This window comes from Candoia aspera, chromosome 17, assembly GCF_035149785.1.
Source record: "Candoia aspera isolate rCanAsp1 chromosome 17, rCanAsp1.hap2, whole genome shotgun sequence".
NCBI classification, from domain to species: Eukaryota; Metazoa; Chordata; class Lepidosauria; order Squamata; family Boidae; genus Candoia; species Candoia aspera.
The window spans coordinates 7,283,255-7,302,062 of NC_086169.1; the positions used below are offsets into that span (position 1 = coordinate 7,283,255).

At 53.8% G+C, this 18,808-nt stretch overlaps 1 protein-coding gene across 1 annotated transcript in view; it reads left to right on the forward strand.

Moving 5' to 3' along the window:
- PCNX3 (pecanex 3) overlaps positions 1-11,682 on the forward strand; it is a 51,250-nt gene extending 39,568 nt beyond the window's left edge. The window contains exons 28-35 of the mRNA XM_063316838.1: positions 1,426-1,656; positions 1,845-1,948; positions 2,960-3,107; positions 3,671-3,901; positions 5,312-5,586; positions 6,761-6,954; positions 9,015-9,424; positions 11,128-11,682. Coding sequence (XP_063172908.1) covers positions 1,426-1,656; positions 1,845-1,948; positions 2,960-3,107; positions 3,671-3,901; positions 5,312-5,586; positions 6,761-6,954; positions 9,015-9,424; positions 11,128-11,322 — 1,788 coding nt within the window. The 3' untranslated portion in view covers positions 11,323-11,682. The remainder of the gene's footprint in view (positions 1-1,425; positions 1,657-1,844; positions 1,949-2,959; positions 3,108-3,670; positions 3,902-5,311; positions 5,587-6,760; positions 6,955-9,014; positions 9,425-11,127) is intronic.
- The last annotated feature ends 7,126 nt before the right edge of the window (positions 11,683-18,808 follow it).

Below are 18,808 nucleotides of genomic sequence, written 5' to 3' on the forward strand. Positions count from 1 at the left end.
TGAAAGGCAGAAATGGGTATTTCAGGAAACAGAGCCATGTTTAGTATTCACAACACTTTCTTGAGCCAGCGTATCTCAGAGGCACTCTCTGTTGTTCCTTAATGCTAATCTCAAATTGCAATTTTTGCCCCCAGGTGTGACTGGTGGTGCTTCCCATTGAAAATCAGCCACACGCGTCAATTCTAAAAAACTTGGGGTTTGCCTGCCCTTCCTTTGGCTCATTTTCCAGCAACCCATATTTAAACTGGAAGTTTAAACTTTTAAACTTCCAGTTTAAATAACGCCCCCCCCCCCCTCACCACAACAGGCCTGTCCCTTCCCTCCTTCACAACCGCCCACCCCCCAGCCAGCCTTCTGTTGTTTAGCCATGTTGGTAGGGAAAATCTAATTTTACAGAGCAGCCCAAACTCTGAGAGGTACCTGTGGTTTGAAACCTCCAGAGGTTTAGCTTGGATTGGGCCTAACGTGAACCCCACCATTGTGTTTGTAAATCATGTTTTATAGCTGATGGTGATTGGCATGCCCAGGTGGTGATTAAACATTTAACCTTGGTTAAAAGAAGCCTGGGCATCAGAGTCTGATGGGTGGATCAGGGAGCTGAGTGGAGCTTGGTTGTCTTAAAGAGTTTTTTGTGGAACAGCATAGGCTTAAACATGGGAGAAACAGATGTGGACAGCCTTAGCAAAATACTAACACTTCCCTTCCTTTCCCTTCCACATTCCTTTCTTCTTCTCCTCTCCCTTCCCTTCCCCTCTTCTTCCTTCCTTTCCTTCTTTTTCATCCCTTCCTTTCCCCCTCCCTCCCTCCCTCTCTTCCACTTTCCTTCTCTTTTCTCCTTCCTTCCCTCCCTCCCTCCTTCTTCCTCTTCTTCTCCTGTCCCCTCCCCTCCCTCTCTTCCACTTCTCTTTTTTCCTTCCTTCCTTCCCTCCATCCCTCTTCCTCTTCCCTTCCCCTCCCTCTCTTCTACTTTCCTTCTCTTTTCTCCTTCCTTCCCTCCCTCCTTCTTCCTCTCCGTCTCCTCTCCCCTCCCTCTCTTCCACTTTCCTTCTCTTTTCTCCTTCCTTCCCTCCCTCCCTCCTTCTTCCTCTTCTTCTCCTGTCCCCTCCCCTCACTCTCTTCCACTTCTCTTTTTTCCTTCCTTCCTTCCCTCCGTCCCTCTTCCTCTTCCCTTCCCCTCCCTCTCTTCCACTTTCCTTCTCTTTTCTCCTTCCTTCCCTCCCTCCCTCCTTCTTCCTCTTCTTCTCCTGTCCCCTCCCCTCACTCTCTTCCACTTCTCTTTTCTCCTTCCTTCCTTCCCTCCGTCCCTCTTCCTCTTCCCTTCTCCTCCCTCTCTTCTACTTTCCTTCTCTTTTCTCCTTCCTTCCTTCCCCCCTTTCCCTTTCCCCCTTCCCTTCCCTTCCCTTCCCAATTTCCTCTCCCCTGCAGAGCATAATCTATTACGTGACTTGCTCTCCCAAGCTGGAAGAGTGGATAGGGAACGAGGGCATCCAGGAAGCCCTGCGGCCTTGCACCTCCCTCAGCTACGCCGACAGCGACCCCACCTTCAACCTCAACATCGACGAGGACTACGATCACCGCATGGCGGGCATTTCGCTGGCGTCGTTCTGCAACATCTACCTCGACTGGATTCAGTACTGTGCTGGCCGCAGGGAGAAAGTGAGTCTGGGGCCGGGGAGGAGACCCGTGGGTGGGAGAGAGAGACTTAGCCTAGAGGGGGTTTGGGATCTGGGTGGTCCCGGAGGGGACCTGTCCGCAAAGGGCCTCCGGTTTCTGGGGCGTGTGTCCGTGGCGGCTCTGAAACTCTGCTCGCATCCGCCAGCTTTTATCTCTGCATCTCTCCGCAGGCGGTGGACCGGGAGTGGAATTCCCGCCTGGTCACCCTGTGCTTCGGACTTTGCATCTTGGGGCGCAGAGCCCTGGGAACCGCCTCCCACAGCATGTCAGCCAGGTGAGGTGAAGCCCAGATGCGCTTGCCTCTGTCCGTCCAAGCTCGGAATCAAAGCGAGCTGGCACTGACTCAACGTGGCCCTCCGAGAAGAGGCAAAGGAGCCGATGTGCCATTCCCAATTATGGCAATTGGCTCTCTCCACCCCGGCCAGCCTCCTCAAGATGTGCTTGGACTATAGATTCCATCATCCCTGGCCATTTACCAGGGAAGCTGGGGCTTGTAGTCCAACAGCTCCAGAGCATGCTTTTGCTGAGAGGGCGGATTAGCCCAAGACCGTTGTTAAACGGCTGTCGGCCGTTAACTGTTTCATGCTGGAATTCAAGAAAAACTCTTCTTCCGTTTCTTGAAAAGGTGGAAGGAGAAATTCAGTTAAGAAGAGGTGGGAAATAAATGTGAGCGGGTTCATGACACACGGGAGTTCTTGGTGGTTGGGCGTGTCCCACAAGAGTTGTGTCCGGGGTCTGTTCTCCTTTTCAGTTGGCCTCTCGCAACCAGCTGCCAAACCTTTACAGGGAACTGCCAGATGTGGCAGTAGTGAGCAGCATGGCTGCTGCCTCAGCATCTCTGAAGGGAACCGCTTGGAAGAAAAAGTTTTTAAAGTATTCACCTTTTGGGCCGATTACCCCTGTTGACCTCTTTTGCTTAAAAACAGAGATAACCCTTCTCCAGCTGTGTGAGGGCGGTGTAGGTAAACAGGAGCCTTGGAACACCACTCCCATAATCCCTGTCCCTTGGCCAGGCTGGCTGGGTCTTCCAGGGGTAGCAGTCTGAAACATCTGGAAAGCCCTGGATTGTCTTCCTTCTTTCCTCTTCCCCTTCCCCTCCCTCTCTTCCACTTTCCTTCCCCTTTCTCCTTCCTTCCTTCCCTCCCTCCCTTCTTCCCTCCCTCTTCCTCTTCCTCTTCCTCTTCCTCTTCCCTCCCCTCCCCTCCCCTCCCCTCCCCTCCCCTCCCTTTCTTCCTAAATATTTTAAATATTCTCTCCTGGGGACCTGACTTGTCTCTTTCTATAGCCTGGAGCCCTTCCTGTATGGTTTGCATGCCCTGTTCAAGGGCGACTTCCGAATCACGTCGCCCCGGGATGAATGGGTCTTTGCCGATATGGATCTCTTGCACCAGGTGGTGGCTCCTGGCGTGCGCATGTCTCTGAAGCTGCATCAGGTACCAATTCAGTTACTCTGGGGTTGCTCGCAAGCTGCAAACCGTGCCCTCGGTTGCCTTGTTTTGGGGGGAAGTAGAAATGCATAGAGAGCCAGTCTGGTGTCATGGTTAAGGCACCAGGCTAGAGACCAGGAGACTGTGAGTTCGAGTCCCACCTTGGGCACAAAGCCAGATGGGTGACCTTGGGCCAGTCACTTCTCTCTCAGCCCTAGGAAGGAGACAATGGCAAACCACTTCAGAAAAACCTTGCCAAGAAAACTGCAGGGACTCGTCCAGGCAGTCGCCGAAAACAGGACACGATTGAACGGCAGGGGGAAAAAAGCACTTAAGGGGGTTGGAATCCAGGAAAAACGCCTGGCAGCTTTTGGACTCCCAGAATTCCTCAGCTCGCATGGGCACAGCTGAGGATCCTGGGAGCTGAAATCCGCAGATTTAGAAGATTGAGAAATGCTGCAACAGGGAACTCTGGGAAGTGGTGATGCCCTTCCCCAGAGAGGGAGGAGTGGGCTCTTCTCCCACCATATTACCCCATTGACATAACACATCCCCTTCCCCTTTCCAAGGACCACTTCACCTCCCCGGATGAATACGACGACCCGGCGGCACTGTATGACGCCATCAAGTCAAATAAGGAGAAAATGGTGATTTCCCACGAGGGGGACCCGGCTTGGCGCAGTGCCATCCTCACCAACACGCCTGCCTTGCTGGCCCTTCGCCATGTGATGGACGATGCCAGCGACGAGTACAAGATCATCATGCTCAACAAGCGTTACCTCGGATTTCGGGTGATCAAGGTAGGAGGGAAGGAAATCAGGAACAGAAGAAGGAGGCCTACTGGGATCAGCCTTCTTCCCGCCCAACTTGGTGCCCTGCGGGTGGATCTGGATCACGGCTCCCCAGTTTCCTGGGACTCTGATGGGGTGATCTCCGCATGCTGGGGAGAGAGGAGGCTGACTCAATCGAATGAAAGCTGCAGAGCTTCCAGCTTTTTCTCTTGCAAGTCAGGAAGCATCTGGCAAACCGAATTTTGTGGAGCCGGAAGTGCGAACCTAGAAATTCTCCCATATCTCCTCCTTGGCATTGGCATTACGGCAGTGTTTCTCAACCTTGGCACCTCTAAGATGGGTGGACTTCGCTGGCTGGGGAATTCTGGGAGTTGAAATCCATGCATCTTAAAGTTGCCAAGGTTGAGAAACACCGCACTACAGGGTTGTAGGCACTAACGACCTCCTTAGCATTGCCCCTTTTTCAGAAAACATTCCAAGTATTTTCAAAATAGCAAGTCTGTCAGGTGGTTGGTCAGACTGATACGCCACTTTTCAAGCCACCTTTGTTTAACGAAGTGACTTGAAGCTTTAAGCTCCCACCGAGTGCCGCACAGACTGGGATCCCGTGTTGCAGCAGACTGGATGGGGGAAATAAGGCTATTTGACTCGGTTCACCCAAACGGGACCTTAAAAATGTGGTTGGCCAACCCGACAGAGCAACTTGGCACAGCCAAACGATTCCCGCTGTGGCCTTCCCCAAGTCTGGTGCAGAGGTTAAAGTGTGGGACTAGAAACTGTGAGTTCCAGTCCCCCTTTAGACACTGAAGCCGGTAGGGTGGTTTTGCCCCAGTCATTCCCTCTCAACTTGACCTACTTCACAGGGTTGTGGGGGAAACAGGGAGCAGGGGCATTATATAGGCGCTTTGAGTTGTACAAATAAAGGTGAAGAAAATGATGATGATGATGATGATGATGATGATGATGATGATGATGATGATGCATCCCAGTGTGGGAACTCCCAATTCAGAATGACCAGCCAGCACTTGGCTCTCCTTGGCCGATTCCCCAAAAACTAAGCAGTCAGGTCTGTTTTGGATTTGGATGGGACACCAGCAGCAAATCCCCAGCTGGTAGAGGTGAGCAGGACATGGGGAAAAGTCGTCAGAAGAGGGCAAGCAACTTCCCTGTCCTGGCCAGGAAAGCGCCATGCAGTGGCCACAAGTTGGTCTCAAATCACAGGAGTCCTCATCTTTTCTCTCCCAACATTAAGCGGGGTGAAAGGGGCCGCTTTCAGCCATTTCTCCCTGCAGCGTCTTTAGGTTTGCAGGTCCTTGATTCCTGTTCCTGAGACTAAACCTCCCTGCGTTTGCCCCGTGAGGGATCCTCTCTCTCTCCCACTCCCTCTCAACTTCCCCTGCTTCCTGTTCTCTGGCCCAGGTGAACCGGGAATGTGTGCGAGGCTTGTGGGCAGGGCAGCAGCAAGAGCTGGTCTTCCTCCGGAACCGGAACCCTGAGCGCGGCAGCATCCAGAATGCCAAGCAGGCGCTGCGCAACATGATCAACTCCTCCTGCGACCAGCCCATCGGTTACCCCATCTACGTTTCCCCGCTGACCACATCATACGCCGGCAGCCACCCCCAGCTGTGCTCGCTCTGGGGCGGCCCCGTCAGCTTGCACAACATCTCCACTTGGTTCATCCGGAGCTGGGAGAGGTGAGGCTGGGGCTCGGAGAGGCAGGGAAGCACCAAGCCCCTGCTCTCCCGACAAAGGGGGTGGCCGTGTGCTGCCCATGGCCGGATTTCTAAAGGCCTTTGTGAGTAGTTTACTCAGGTGCCTGGCAGGTATGCTGTGCTCTTCCCTGTGTGGGAAGGAGGACAGAGGGAGAAAGGAGGGGGAGGAAGACAGAGGGAAAAATGGAGAGGAAGACAGATGAAAAAATGGAAGGAGAGGAAGACAGGAGAAAAAAGGGAGATGAAGACAGGGAAAAATGGGGAGGAAGACAGATGAAAAAGGGAGATGAAGACAGAGGGAAAAATGGGGAGGAAGACAGATGAAAAAGGGAGGAGAGGAAGACAGGAGAAAAAAGGGAGATGAAGACAGAGGGAAAAATGGGGAGGAAGACAGATGAAAAAGGGAGGAGAGGAAGACAGGAGAAAAAAGGGAGATGAAGACAGAGGGAAAAATGGGGAGGAAGACAGATGAAAAAGGGAGGAGAGGAAGACAGAAGAAAAAAGGGAGATGAAGACAGGGAAAAATGGGGAGGAAGACGGATGAAAAAGGGAGGAGAGGAAGAAAGAAATAAAAAGAGATGAAGAGAGAGGGAAAATAGGGAGGAAGACAGGAAAAATTGGAAGGATATGAAAGGGAAAAGGAGAGGAAGGCAGAGGGAGAAATGGAAGAAGACGAATAAAAAGGAGGGGGAGGAAGACGGGAAAAATGGAAGGAAGACAGGAAAAGATGGAGAGGAAGACTGAGGCAAAAAGGAGATAAGTGAGAAAAGGATGACTGACTGGGCCGCTCACTTCGGGCTCTGACTGTCCACTGCTTACTTCATCCTCGCCAACCTTCCCAAGAAATGTTTCCTCCAAAACGTTGCTCCTGTAGGAAGGGAGGGCAGTTGTCCAGCAACTGGCCTGGTCAGCGCTTCGGTGGCCAAAAGCTGTGGGGCAGGGCCTGGGGATGAGGCAGGAGCCCTGCAAACCCCTTGTCCTTCCGCCTTTCCTCTCTCCCTCTCCGAAAGGGCAGCGGACCGCTGCCTCCGGCTTCCGGCCTTGTCTGTCGGAGGGGGCACAGAGCTGCAGAGGGCCCGTCTGCCAAGCCTGGGGGGGGGACTGGCTGCCCCCCGAGTGGAAGCGGGGGTCTCACCCCCTCCTCCTCTGCGTGCAGGTTGCAGAAGGGCTGTGGGGCCGGTTGCAACAGCGGGGGGAACATCGAGGATTCGGATTGCGGCGGGGGCTCTTCTCTCAGCAATAACCCCACCGGGCACGGCTCGCAGGGCCCCGGCAGCACGGCCCACAACGCCGGACCAGTGGGCGCAAACCCCACCGAGCCGGGGGCCCCGGCTGCCCAACCTCAGGCAGGTAAGAAGCTTTTTCCCGCTAGCCAAAGGCTACGTGGTTGGGAGGAGGAAGCGGGGAGCCCGGCTGGGATTGCAACCTGCTTTTCAGGGCATGGGAAAAGGTGGGGCCGAGATCCTCAGGATCATTTCGGCCAGCGGCCAGCAGGTTCTGCTCAGTTCAGGACGAAACTCCACCAGCCGTCCCGAACAGCACCTTTGAACGCGCTTCTTCTCCCCTGGTGCCTCTCCTCCCTGCGCTCTAAGCTGGGTTCCCCCAACGCAGTTGGTGAAAAGCAGATGCTGTGGGAATCAAGCCATCTCCCAAAGTTTATTTGCTCAGGCAGAGGCACCTCCTGCAAACACAGCCTAGGTTTGGTGGTGGTGGGAACGCCTGGCCGCAGCCGAGCAGGAAGCGTGGCTTCCTCGTAAGAATGGTTTGTGAAAAGTTTGTAAAAAGGGTTGCACTCGATGGGGAGGAAATAAAAGTTGATGCGCAGGTGGCTACCAGTCAGAGTTGAGAAGTAGAGGGACTCCTTTTTTTCAAGTGAAACTTTATTAAAATTTTAAGATCAAAAGATAAAAGCCAACAAGAAATGAAAAAAAGTAAAGAAAGCAAAACAGCAAAAAGAACAAAGTCAAAACGCAGAAAAAGATACAGAAAGAGAACGACTTCTACTGATAAAAGTATACATTTACATTAAACTCTCACTCTAAGTTTACAACATAGCTTTATTTATTTTATTTATTTATATTTCAAATTTCGTTACCCCCCTTCTCACTCGAGCGTGACTCTCGAGCCATTAATTTTTCATTAATTCTATTGTCCATTCTTATTTCTGATGATCAAATCCAGATAAATTGTCTAAAATGTGCAAAGGGTCTTCAAATGTATGTTGGAAGTGTGAACAACAAGGGGGGACTTTTTTTCCTCTTTGGTGGACATGCAAAAAAGCAAAGAAATTTTGGGATCAAATACATTATTTTAATTCAGAAGATTTTAGAGAGAAATATACAACGAAACCAGAGACTTTTCTTTGGAGACTGATGGACAAAAAGTTAGAAATAACTCATGGAAGTTCGTTTTTATATAACGGTGACAGCGGCGAGGCTGTTACATGCCCAAAGGTGGAAAGATTTAACATTACCTATAACGGAAGAATGGATGGTGAAGGTGATGGAGTTGGCTGAGATGGTGAAATTGACAGCTTTGATTAGAGAAAAAACACTGATTAACTTTAATGTTCGCTGGAAACCCCTTTTCCAGGACTTTTTGTGTGAAACAGGAAAAAAAATGAAATGATATTTAGAAGTAGAGGGACTCCTGGGCTGGGCTTCAGCTGTCCACAGAGCTGCGAGTGGATGTGGGGCCAGGCCGTTCCAGCCAAATCGGTTCTTCCTCTTCCTCCCCTTGCAGCCCCCTTTCTTGATCCCAAGCTGGAGTTGTGTGACTCTCGAGCCGTTCAGTCATCTGCCTCCCTCTGCCCCCGATACGGCTGTCCCACAACGATTCTCTTTGTGGCTTCTGGATGAGCTGATGGACCAGCTCGGAATCTGAAGATATGCAGAGAAGGAACCAGCAGTCCTAGAAAGTGTGGGAGATCCTTCACTCTGTGGCTGAGCCCTGTCTCTCTCTTCCTCTGCTTCGTCACACAAATGGTGGCGGGGTCGGGGGGGGCTGTGCAGGTCTCTGAGTTTGCAGTGAGCTTGCTGGGCAGGATTTCACGTCAAACCACATCAAACTAAAATGCTAGCAAGCAGACCTCAAAGCCGTTCCTGGATAGAAAGGTGCTCAGCCTCATGCCCGCTTGGGACTCCTCTCCGTTTGATCTCCATTAGTGTTTCTGAGCCTTAGCCACTTTACGATGTCAGGACTTCAACTCCCAGAATTCCCCAGCCAGCATGACATCGTAAAGTGGCTAAGGCTCAGAAACACTGCTCTAGAGCATTTTTCCTTGTTCTTATCCCATCCCTGCAATCGCAGAGCCATAAGGGGAAAGACTCTGCACGTGCTCAAGGAGACTCATCCCCTGTGGCTTTTATCCCCAGACCACCATGACAGCACGGCCTTGTTCTTCTCTGCAGAATCCGATTCCAGCCTTCCTCCTCCGAGCCAGAGCTGGCTGGTCCAGCCCCAGCTGAGCCAGAGCGATGGATGTCCCCCAGCTACCCCAGCTGCATCTTGGCCTCCAGGCCCACATTTCCTGGGAAGCCAGCTTTCCTGCGCCAGCTCCTTGGCTTCTGTGGCTGAGGGGACAGGACGTACCCCTCTGCCTCTCCGCCCGAGCCTCGGGACTCTGTCTCCCTTTGTCTACGAGGGTCTCTGCGGGAAGTGGAGCCTGCCAAGTCGCAAAGGACTGAATGGGTTGGGGGGCAGTGAGAGCGAATTCCCGCCCGGAACACCCGCCTCACACTCAAGGGACAACTCTTCAATAGCATCTAATGCTGTTTCCGCCTTGGGGACACTCAGCATTGGAGGGAGCCCTAAACCTCAGGTAAGTAATTTCCCCCCACACACGATTCCACCTGTCCCTTCTTCACATGCACACATGCAGTGTGACACTTTGTCTAACATCCAAGCTGGCATGAACATAAACCGGCACAAACGCGGTATGCATGGGTGTCCTGATATGCCTGAGGAAGCCGAGCAGTGTTTGATTATGCGCTTTCCCCACAATTTTATTAGCTGCTTTGTGTAAAAAGCTGGAGGGGCAAATTTAAAATAATCCCCCACGGAAACAGCTGGCAATTTTTTTCCTCGGCTTTTTCCACCCAGAGCATTGCAGCCTAACCCAGCGGGCTCCCTGCTCTTTAGAAACCTAAACTCTGACATCAGAACACGTTGCTTCCAAAAAGAGAATTACGAGATTCTTTTCTATTGTGTTAGTGGCTTTTTTTTTAATGATCAAGTTTTGATATTTAGGAATAGTATCTCTTTTACTGTGAGGAGGTACAGCTTTTGCACTGACTGGACATTTGGCATTAGAACATCCCCTCTGAAGTGGTGGGGTTGGACAGCCTTAGCCTGGTGCCTTTCAGATGGGGTGGGCAGGAGCCAGACTGGGTGGGGGGGGCAGACCAAAGCTGCTTTTGCCAGAAATCCCTCCCTCTTTCTTCCTCCTGGGCTCCCAGATCCTGCCTGTCCAGCTGAGATAAAGGGCGAGAAGCCTTCCATTTCTCATTGGATTGAGAGTTGGTTTGTCTCAGCCTGGTTGGATGTTGGCTTGTTTGAAGCAAGCCATGGTCAACCTTAACCCCATTTTGTGGTTATTGGCTGTTCTCCACTGGGGAAATCAGCTCCTTCATGGCTTGTGAAGGGATGGCTTACCCGTAGCATTTGAGTTTGGCTGTTCTTTATGGAGTCAAGATCGTTTAACTGGTATTAATAAAATCCTAGTTCTCCTGAAAATCTCTTATAACTGGGCCTCTTCTCAGCCTGGTGCCATCCACGGCTTTGCAAAATGACTAAGGCTGATGTAAAAAGGAAAAAAAAAGCTGACTTCCCTTTTACCCAGAAAAATATGGGTCGGGAGGACCCTCAGGCCAGGGTGGCTGAATCACCATTTGCTGACTGGATTATTGAACTATCAGGATACATCCCCTTGTCTCTTCCCCAACGCCAATCTGGACTTTAGCCCCCACCTTTTCTTCATTTTTTTTTTTTAATCTGTTCAGTCTTGTCCGATTCTCGGAGTCGGCCGGGACAAGTCCCTGCAGTTTTCTTGGCAAGGTTTTTCAGAAGGGGTTTGCCATTGCCTCCTTCCCAGGGCTGAGAGAGAGTGACTGGCCCAGGGTCACCCAGCTGGCTTCATGCCCAAGGCAGGACTGGAACTCACAGTCTCCCGGTTTCTAGCCTCATGCCTTAACCACTACGCCAAACTGGCTCTCCTTTTCTTCACAGTCCTGCCTAAATCTCCTCCCCACCCCCTGTACCCCATATTGGGAGCCTTGTTTTCTTTTTTAGACTCTATTCCCCCATCCCCACAATTTGCATTAAAAAAATGCAGACTTGGAAAGTAGGGTTTTTTAAATCAGTTTATGCAAAGCATGTGAGTGCAAGCGTGCTTTAATCTTGTTTGACTTAAGAAGAAACCTGGCTGTCCTACCAATCTTCATTCCTTCTGGATCGTACCTCAGCATTGCCCCCCACCCACCCCCAGTCTGGATGCTCACAGCCGCCTCTCCCTTTCTCCCGCAGCCTCCTGTCCCCGGACCAGTCCCCGAGGTGGCCGCGACCAGCCCCCCCAGCCCCCTGCCTCTGGAGCCATCAGTCCCCCCTCAAGGAGACTCCGCCCTTCTCGAACCGGACCCTCTGGTGGCCGAATGGGGGCGGCAGCAAGAAGAGGAAGACAGTCCCGCCGCCGGGCAGCCCCTTCTGGATCATCAGTACTGAAGGGCGGGGGGAGATACCCTACAGAACTACGGGCTGGTCCCGTTGGACTCTTCCTGGCTTCCCCCTCCCAGCACAGCAGCTGCTCTGCTCCTTTTCAGCCCCGCCCAAGCCACCCGATTCATCTTTTTTTCCTGGAAGACCAAGGACAGCAATACAGGCCTCGCCTGCGGTTTCTTCCATTTGCACCTCCCCCCAACAAAATCTTCCACTCGCCTGCAGGGGCAGGCTCCCCCCCCCTCCGCCACAAATCACAAGGACCCGCCTTGCGCACTCTGTGTCGTTACTGGGTGATGCTCAAGGCCCTTTTTTTTTTTCTGCTCTTCTTGTCCCTTGGGATTAATAATAATGATAATAATTCTTTTTGTTTTGTTTTTCTTCTACCCCACCTTCCTCCCTGGATCTTGGATTTTTGGTTGGTATAAAAATTAAAAATGCATGGGGGGGGGAATCACAGCCAGGGCCGCAACTAGGGTCTGTGTCACCCGGGGCAAACATGGATTCCGCACCCATTTTGGCGCGCCCCCCCGTGCTCATTTTGGCACCCCACCAGCGCGGTGCCCAGGGCACATGCCCCGGTTGCCCCTCCCTAGTCGTGGCCCTGATCACAGCAACCCACTAACCCCGACATGCAGTGTTTTGGAAAAGTGAAGGAATATACAAGACCAGGGAAGTTGGAGCATCTTTGCAAGGAAGGAAAAAAAGAATCGGAATGGAGTCATTTCAAATACAGGTAGTTCTCACTTAATGACCACAATCGAGTCTGGAATTTTGGTTGCTAAGCGAAGTGGTCATTAAGTGAATCACCCAATTTTACCCTTTTGTGACAGTCATTAAGCGAATCACCATGGTTGTTAAACGAACCATGTGATCATTAAGTGAATCACACGGTTCCCCACTGATGTTGCTTGCCAGAAGCCGGATGGGAAGGTTGAAAATGGCGATCACATGACCATGGGACATTGCAACGGTCATAAATGCAAGCTGGTTGCTAAGGGCCCAAATCATAACTGCAGGGACGCTGCAGTGGTCGTAAGTGAGAGCACCGGTTGTAAGTTGGTTTTTTCAGCACCATCATCTGAACCATCGCTAAACGGATGGTCATTAAGTGAGGACAACCTGTCGACCAGAGTGTTTATTTTCTCATTTCTTAATACCTTTATGACTTTCTTCCCTGGTTCTCTCGATCCCCCCTTTTGCCTCTGTGGGGGCAATCGAAAGAAGGCAGCAAATTTGAAAATCTGTTTTTAATAATTTCACCCCGCTGATTGGGTACTGGGAGGAGGCATTATGTTATCTTCCCAGACTGTTCGGAAGGGAGCCGGCGGGCCCAGAGCACGGGCGATCCCGGCTCCGTTCTGTGTGTGCACGTGTCTGTCTGTCTCACAACCCCAGCGGTTCAAGTTGTCGTCTGAAGGAAGGTTATTGGGTGAACTCACAGCAGGACAACTCGGCCTGTCAGTTACCTTGCGTGACCTCAGCCTTCGGATCCGGAGACGTTGAGCTCGTTTGGCCAGAGATCGAAGTATTTTTTCATTCCCGCAGTATTAAAAGTGTGTGTGTGGGGGGGGGGGTGACTTTCTAAACTCTTATTAAGAGTGAGACTTTCGCACAGTTCACCTATCGAAAGAAAGGAAGTCCGAGTTCCCTTTGAGGCAGTGTTGCTCAACGTGGGCCACTGGAAGGTGGGTGGACTCCAGCTCCCAGAATCCCCAGCCAGCAACGTTGAGCAACACTGCTCTTCCTGTGCTGATTTTGGCTCCCGCTGAAGTCGCCTTTAACTGGCCATGCAGCGGGGTCTTTTCTCCCGAACTGCCGCCCCGGTTCCCATTTAGCGACGGGGCAGGCGGGCGCCCCCCAGCCCCGTTAGCTCAGAGGTGCCCCCGCCGCTAAAAGGGGCGCGGGGGATCCGGGGTCGCAAGGCCGCGGGGAGGGCGAAGCAAGCGCTCCCTCTCCTGCCGTCTCCCCCCCGCCGATCCAAGAGGCTCGAAGGGAAGCTGGAGAACCAAAGCAGTTCCCGCGGAGCGCTCTGCACATGTTCAGAGGCCCGCCCGCCGGCCCGCCCGCCGGCCCGCCGCTCTTCCACCCTCCCTCCAGGAAGCCCGGTTTTCCTCGCCGCCCCCTCCCCCTCCCCCTCCCCCTCCCCCCGCGCGTCCTCTCCGGCGGTGAGTGACGCCGCCGCTCGGCGCCCCCTCCCCGCTTCCTCCCCACGCCGGGTCTCTCCGCCCCCGCCGAGCGCAGGAAGGAGAGGGCGGCGCCTGGGCCGCAGGGAGCGGACGCCGCCCGCCCGGGGACTCCACGCGGGGCAGGCGGCGGCGGCGCCCGGTCCGGCTGCAGCGCGCCCGCCGGGGAGGTAAGCCGGGGCGAGGCGAGGCGAGGCGAGGCGAGTACGGGCGCGCGCGTCACGCGTCCGGCACGTGCACCGGGGCTCGGGGGCGTCCGGGGGGCGGCGGCGGCGGCGGCAGCCCGCTGGGTCGAGCCCGGGGCGGGAGCGCGGGGGGAGCCGCGCGCGGGGCCGGGAAGGCGGGCGCCGCCGCGGCAGCCTCTCCAAATTGGGCTGCGGAGCGGGGCGGGGCGGGGCAGCCGAGCGCCTCCGTCCCGGCGCCGGGTGCGCGCGCCAGGCCACCGGCCGGGCCGGCAAGCGCGCCCGCGCCCACCAGGGCCGCTTCCCTCCCTGCGGCGAGGGGCTCCGGGCGACGTGACAGCCGCCGCCGCCGCCGCCGCTTCTCGGGACCGGCGGGCGCGCACCCCCGCGCGCGCCCTGCAGCGGGGACGGGGGGCGCGCCGGCGGGATGCCCGCGGCCCTCGGCGGCTTGCTATTGTGCGCCCGAAAAGAGGAGAAAGGGGGGAAAAAATATATCCGGTCCCTGCTTCCGCTCGCTCTCTGCCGGGCCTCGCCGCTGAGCAGCCCCCGAGCACGTGCAAAGTGCTCTTCCTCCCTCTCGGGTCAGCGGCCTCGGCTCGGGCGGCCTCGGGCTTGCCGAGTGGCGGGGTCGCTTGTAAGGAAAGGAGGTCCTCCGCGCTGCTGAGGTGCCGGGGGACTGTCGCGGTCTCTGCCCCCCACCCCGTTTGTGTTCACACCAACCCTGCGAGGTGGGTTCCCCCCGGGGGCCAGTTTTCCCAACTCGCCCGCCTTCCAAGCCCATCGGCCCCAGTTAGGGAGGCCTCTGCTTGGAGGGGCCTCCCCAGGAGAGGGAGAAGTGGGGGGAAGGCGGAGAAGCAGGACAGCCGGACTCTGGACTCCGATTCCCACCGACGGGTCAGCTGGCTGGGGGTTGTCTGCATCGGGCATCTGCAGGGCACCTCACTGAGGAAGAGGGTAACAACCGCTCCGGAGCGCTGCGGGCACGGCCCCTCTGCGGGCAGATCCTTGGGAAAACCTGGCTAGCGAGCGGTGCCGTCCGCAGCAGGGGGACCAATCTGAGAAGATGGAAGCATCAGGACGGGTTTAAGCTCCGATGTGGCAAAACTAGGCCAGCGTGCCCTCCAAAGAGGGCGGGGAGGCGGTGGTGGACCAGGCTGGCCTCCGGGGGTCACCTGGTTACATCACAGGCCTGACTTGCACAGGTGGGCATTAGCACATTAACATTAACAACGTGGTTTGTCTGCCCAGATGCGTAATTTCTGCATTCCCTGGTAAGTGGAGATTGCAGCAGACAGTCTCAGCTATCTAAGGGGTTGGGTGAGGCAGGCAGAGCTAAATTAACTACCCTGACGGTGGCTGGCGCTGCGGGCTTTTTGCCACCCTGCTGGACCTGGATCGTTTCCATCGCGAAGCAGATCTTCGATCAGACCCCCCAGAATAAAGCAAAATTCTGCCTCGTTTGCATTCAGTGATTCAGAATAAGCGTCAACCAGAGTATCCCAGGTACAGTTCAAACCACCAGGCAGAATACAGAACCCTTAAATAACCATATTAAAATAACAATAGCCGGACCACTGGCTTGAGTCATTAACATCTAAAAGCAAACATCCCTTAAAGGGAAAGCAAGTGAACAACGAATAAGCTTTTAGTCTGTGAAAGCCAAGCAAAGATTCTAGTCCATATGCTTCTGAATGAAGAGCCAGATTAAACCATGCAGCTAACTCACAGGATAAGATTGTTGGTCCAACTAGCACTGTATTGATACTAAAATCAGTATAGATTTTAGTTCTGTCTATTTAATATTTCCAGAAATGGCAGAATTCAAACTTGGGTTTCTCTGGTTACCTGGTTAGTGTTTTTTTGTGGCACAGCATGTTGTGCAAACTCGGTCTCTTAGGTTAATTCAGGATAACGTGCCGACCCAGAAAATGGTTTAATCCAGGTTAAGTTACATAAGAACAGCCACGCTGTTCCAAACCTGCATTCCGCCCTCCCAGCCCTCCTGCGGTGCAGAAAAGTGTCTGAAAGCAGATCAAGAGATTTTTTTACTTGGAATCAATGAGAATTGAGCCCAGGTTCTCTTGAACGCAGAGCATTCTAGAAAGCCTGCATTCTTGCAACTTAGGGGCTTGCATTCAGGACCAAACGCTCCATGTTTATGTGGATTTGCAGGTTTTTTAAATGCAGCGTTTCGGATGAGGTGGAAAGGATGTGTTCTGGGTTGCATCCACCCCTCCGCACCAGCTTCCCCTAACCTGGGACCCTTGAGAGGCGTTGAACAGCAGCTCCCATCATCCCCAGCCAGTGTGACCATTGACCCTGATGGCTAGGGAGCAGTGGGAGTTCCGCTGCACCAGGGTGGGGTAAACTGGCTGTGGAGATGTTACTGAGGCTCTTGAGCGTGACCTTTGCTGCTGTGGGGGGCGGGAATGTCTCATCATTAAAACCGCTCATTTCAGATCGCCGGCTTTTAAAATGCACATTTTGCTTCCTGTGGAAAGAGGTCAGAATTTGCGCTGCATAATTTAACCTTCAGCTGTCTCGTTGACAGTTATGCAAAGGCTTGGGTGCAAGGAAGGACGTAAGGCGGGAGTGGGCAAGGAGTGGGTGCCCAGATGTTGGATTCCTCCTCCCAGCAGCCTTAGGCAGCAGGGCCCATCCGTGGTGAGGGGTGGTGGGAGCTGAAGGCCATTCACAGTCTTTGGGGGCTCCCGCGCTGCTTGCCTCCTGCAGAGAGGCCTTGGTTGGTGCAAAATATCTACGCGCTGGGCTCAGAGAAGGATTTGCAAGTGTGGTCTCCCTCCCTTCCCCCCGCCTGGGAAGAAGCAGTGAATCGGAAGGACACGAAAGAGGATTAGCCCCACCTACGGCTGCATTCACACATCACCTTAACCTGATTATCGAATTAACTCATTTCCTAGATTTGCCCAACATGCTAAGCCACCCCAAAAACTTAACTGTGGTTTCTCTAACCAAGCTTAGCCCATTGAGTAAATGCAACCACTAGATTTTTTTTGACCTGGTTTGGTGTCAGGTGTGAACGTAACCCGGGAGCATCTCTTCCTTTCTCTCTCTCTCTCCCTAGAAGGTTGGATCCTCCTGGCTTTCTTAGAAAGTGAGCATTAAGAACACCACTTTTTCTCCTGCATAATTTCTTTCCCTGGATGTAACGTTAGTGCATTATGGGAAAGGTAAATGGTGACACCCAGGCTAAGCTGCTGGCGGACCGGTGTTAGTACGTATTTCTGCAAAAAGACACATCCTACAAACTTTGGCTCAGTGGATTGGGTTGTGTGAGGTCTGGTATACTCTGCTTTTTTTAGAGCAGAGTATACATCTGTGATGAGAATTTGGATTGGAGACCACCAGGAGATCCCAGGCTGGGAAGTTGAAAAGAATTCCCCAGGAGCAAATGCAAGCCACGTTTGTATGGTCACTAAGAAAATTGCCCACAGGAGCTCGAATGGGCTGTCTGCTGTGACAGCTAGCAGCTCTCCAGCAGAGAAAGTTGCTTTCTTTTCTATTCCCTCCACCTGCTAACCAGATTTCTCATGAGCTCAACTATCTCCTCGCAAGCCAGCTTCTGCAGCGTTCGTAGATCTTCCATTGTTGCATTGCAAAGAAGGGCTTTCCAGCCTGCAGCCAAGCCTCTGAGACTCTAGGGCAGCGTTTCTCAACCTTGGCAGCTTGAAGATGTGTGGACTTCAGCTCCCGGCATTCCCCATGGCTGGTTGGGGAATCCTGGGAACTGAAATCCACACATCTTCAAGCTGCCAAGGTTGAGAAACACTGCCCTAGAGTCAGGATCAGAGGAGCTGGACAGCCACACAAGCCAAGATGGCAGAGCTCAGGCGGCTGCGGAGGGAAACCTCGGTTCTGCTGTCCCGTGGGCTACAGTTGGGACGTGGCCTTGTCCCCGCAGCACTGCCAGCTCGATGCCAAGCCTCCCTGTCCGCCTTGGAAGCCGGCTGGAGGCTGACGCAGGCCGAATGGCACTTGTTGCCCTTTGCCTGCCCCCCAGAAGGAGAAAGGCCCATTCATTGCTGCTGGACATCCAGCTGCCAGAGCAGTGGCAGGAGTGGGACACCGTTGGCATGAAGAACGGGGACCCAGCCTGCGCCCTTTCGTTTTCCAGAGAGCTGTATGTTTGCATGGGCTCTGTGAAAAGAGGCTGCATTTTTTTTTCATGGGAGGGAATCTGGGACTTTTGCTCCTCCACACACGAAGGACGTGCGACGCAGGTACATGGCCGAGCTGATGCCTGCGTGGGTGTTTGGGAAGTGGTTGCAGCAGCCCAAGCCGATCTCTTTCCTGAGGATGTTACGTGAAAGGCTTTTGTCTGTGGGGGGGAGGGCCAGCGAAGAGGAAGAAACCCTCGTCCCTCCATAGCTCGGGGTGTGCAGCGGGGCAGGGAATTCGGACTTCCGCTTCTGTTGCATTTCCTCTGCAAAACAGGAAGCAGGGCCGTGCGTCAACACCGAGGCCATCTTGGATCACAGCCTCCCCCCCTTCCCCAAATGTTGGCGTGCCCGCAGAGTGTGGGGGTGGCCGGCCAAGTGGCGATCTGAACAGATTTGGGGGGCTGTAGTCTGGAGGGGAGGAAGGGAAAGCTTCACGTCGACGCGAGGGTTTGATAGCTACCCGTTCACGTGGTAGGAAAATCATGGTGGTGGGGTTGGCCTGGGCTCTTCTCTGCCCACCCCAAGCAACCTTGATCGTGGCTTGTGTGTCCCATCTTCCTTCTCCTCTGCTTCCTTCTTTGCTAGCTCAACATTGATGGCTTCCCTCCCAGGTCTTTTCGTGCCTGCCTGCCTATCACTGAATGGCCGTACGTTGCTGTGTGAGACTTCCTTCCTCCCTGCAAGAACCATCTCTGGGCAGCCAGGAGGCCGGAGCGGGTGGCTTTGTTTCCCTCTGCTTATGGGGCAGCCCAGGGGAGCAGACAAGCCTTTCCCCTTCCTGTCCTCTTTTTACTTTACCTTAGTTTAATTTGCTGCAGAACGTAACTTGGCTTGCTTACTTAATCTGCCTGTGAGTGTTTGGCTTGGCAGCTTCGGTTCTTTTGTCGTTCAACTTGTAGGGTGGGAATCTAAGCCTTGGCTTGATCAGGGGCCGGGTGGGAGA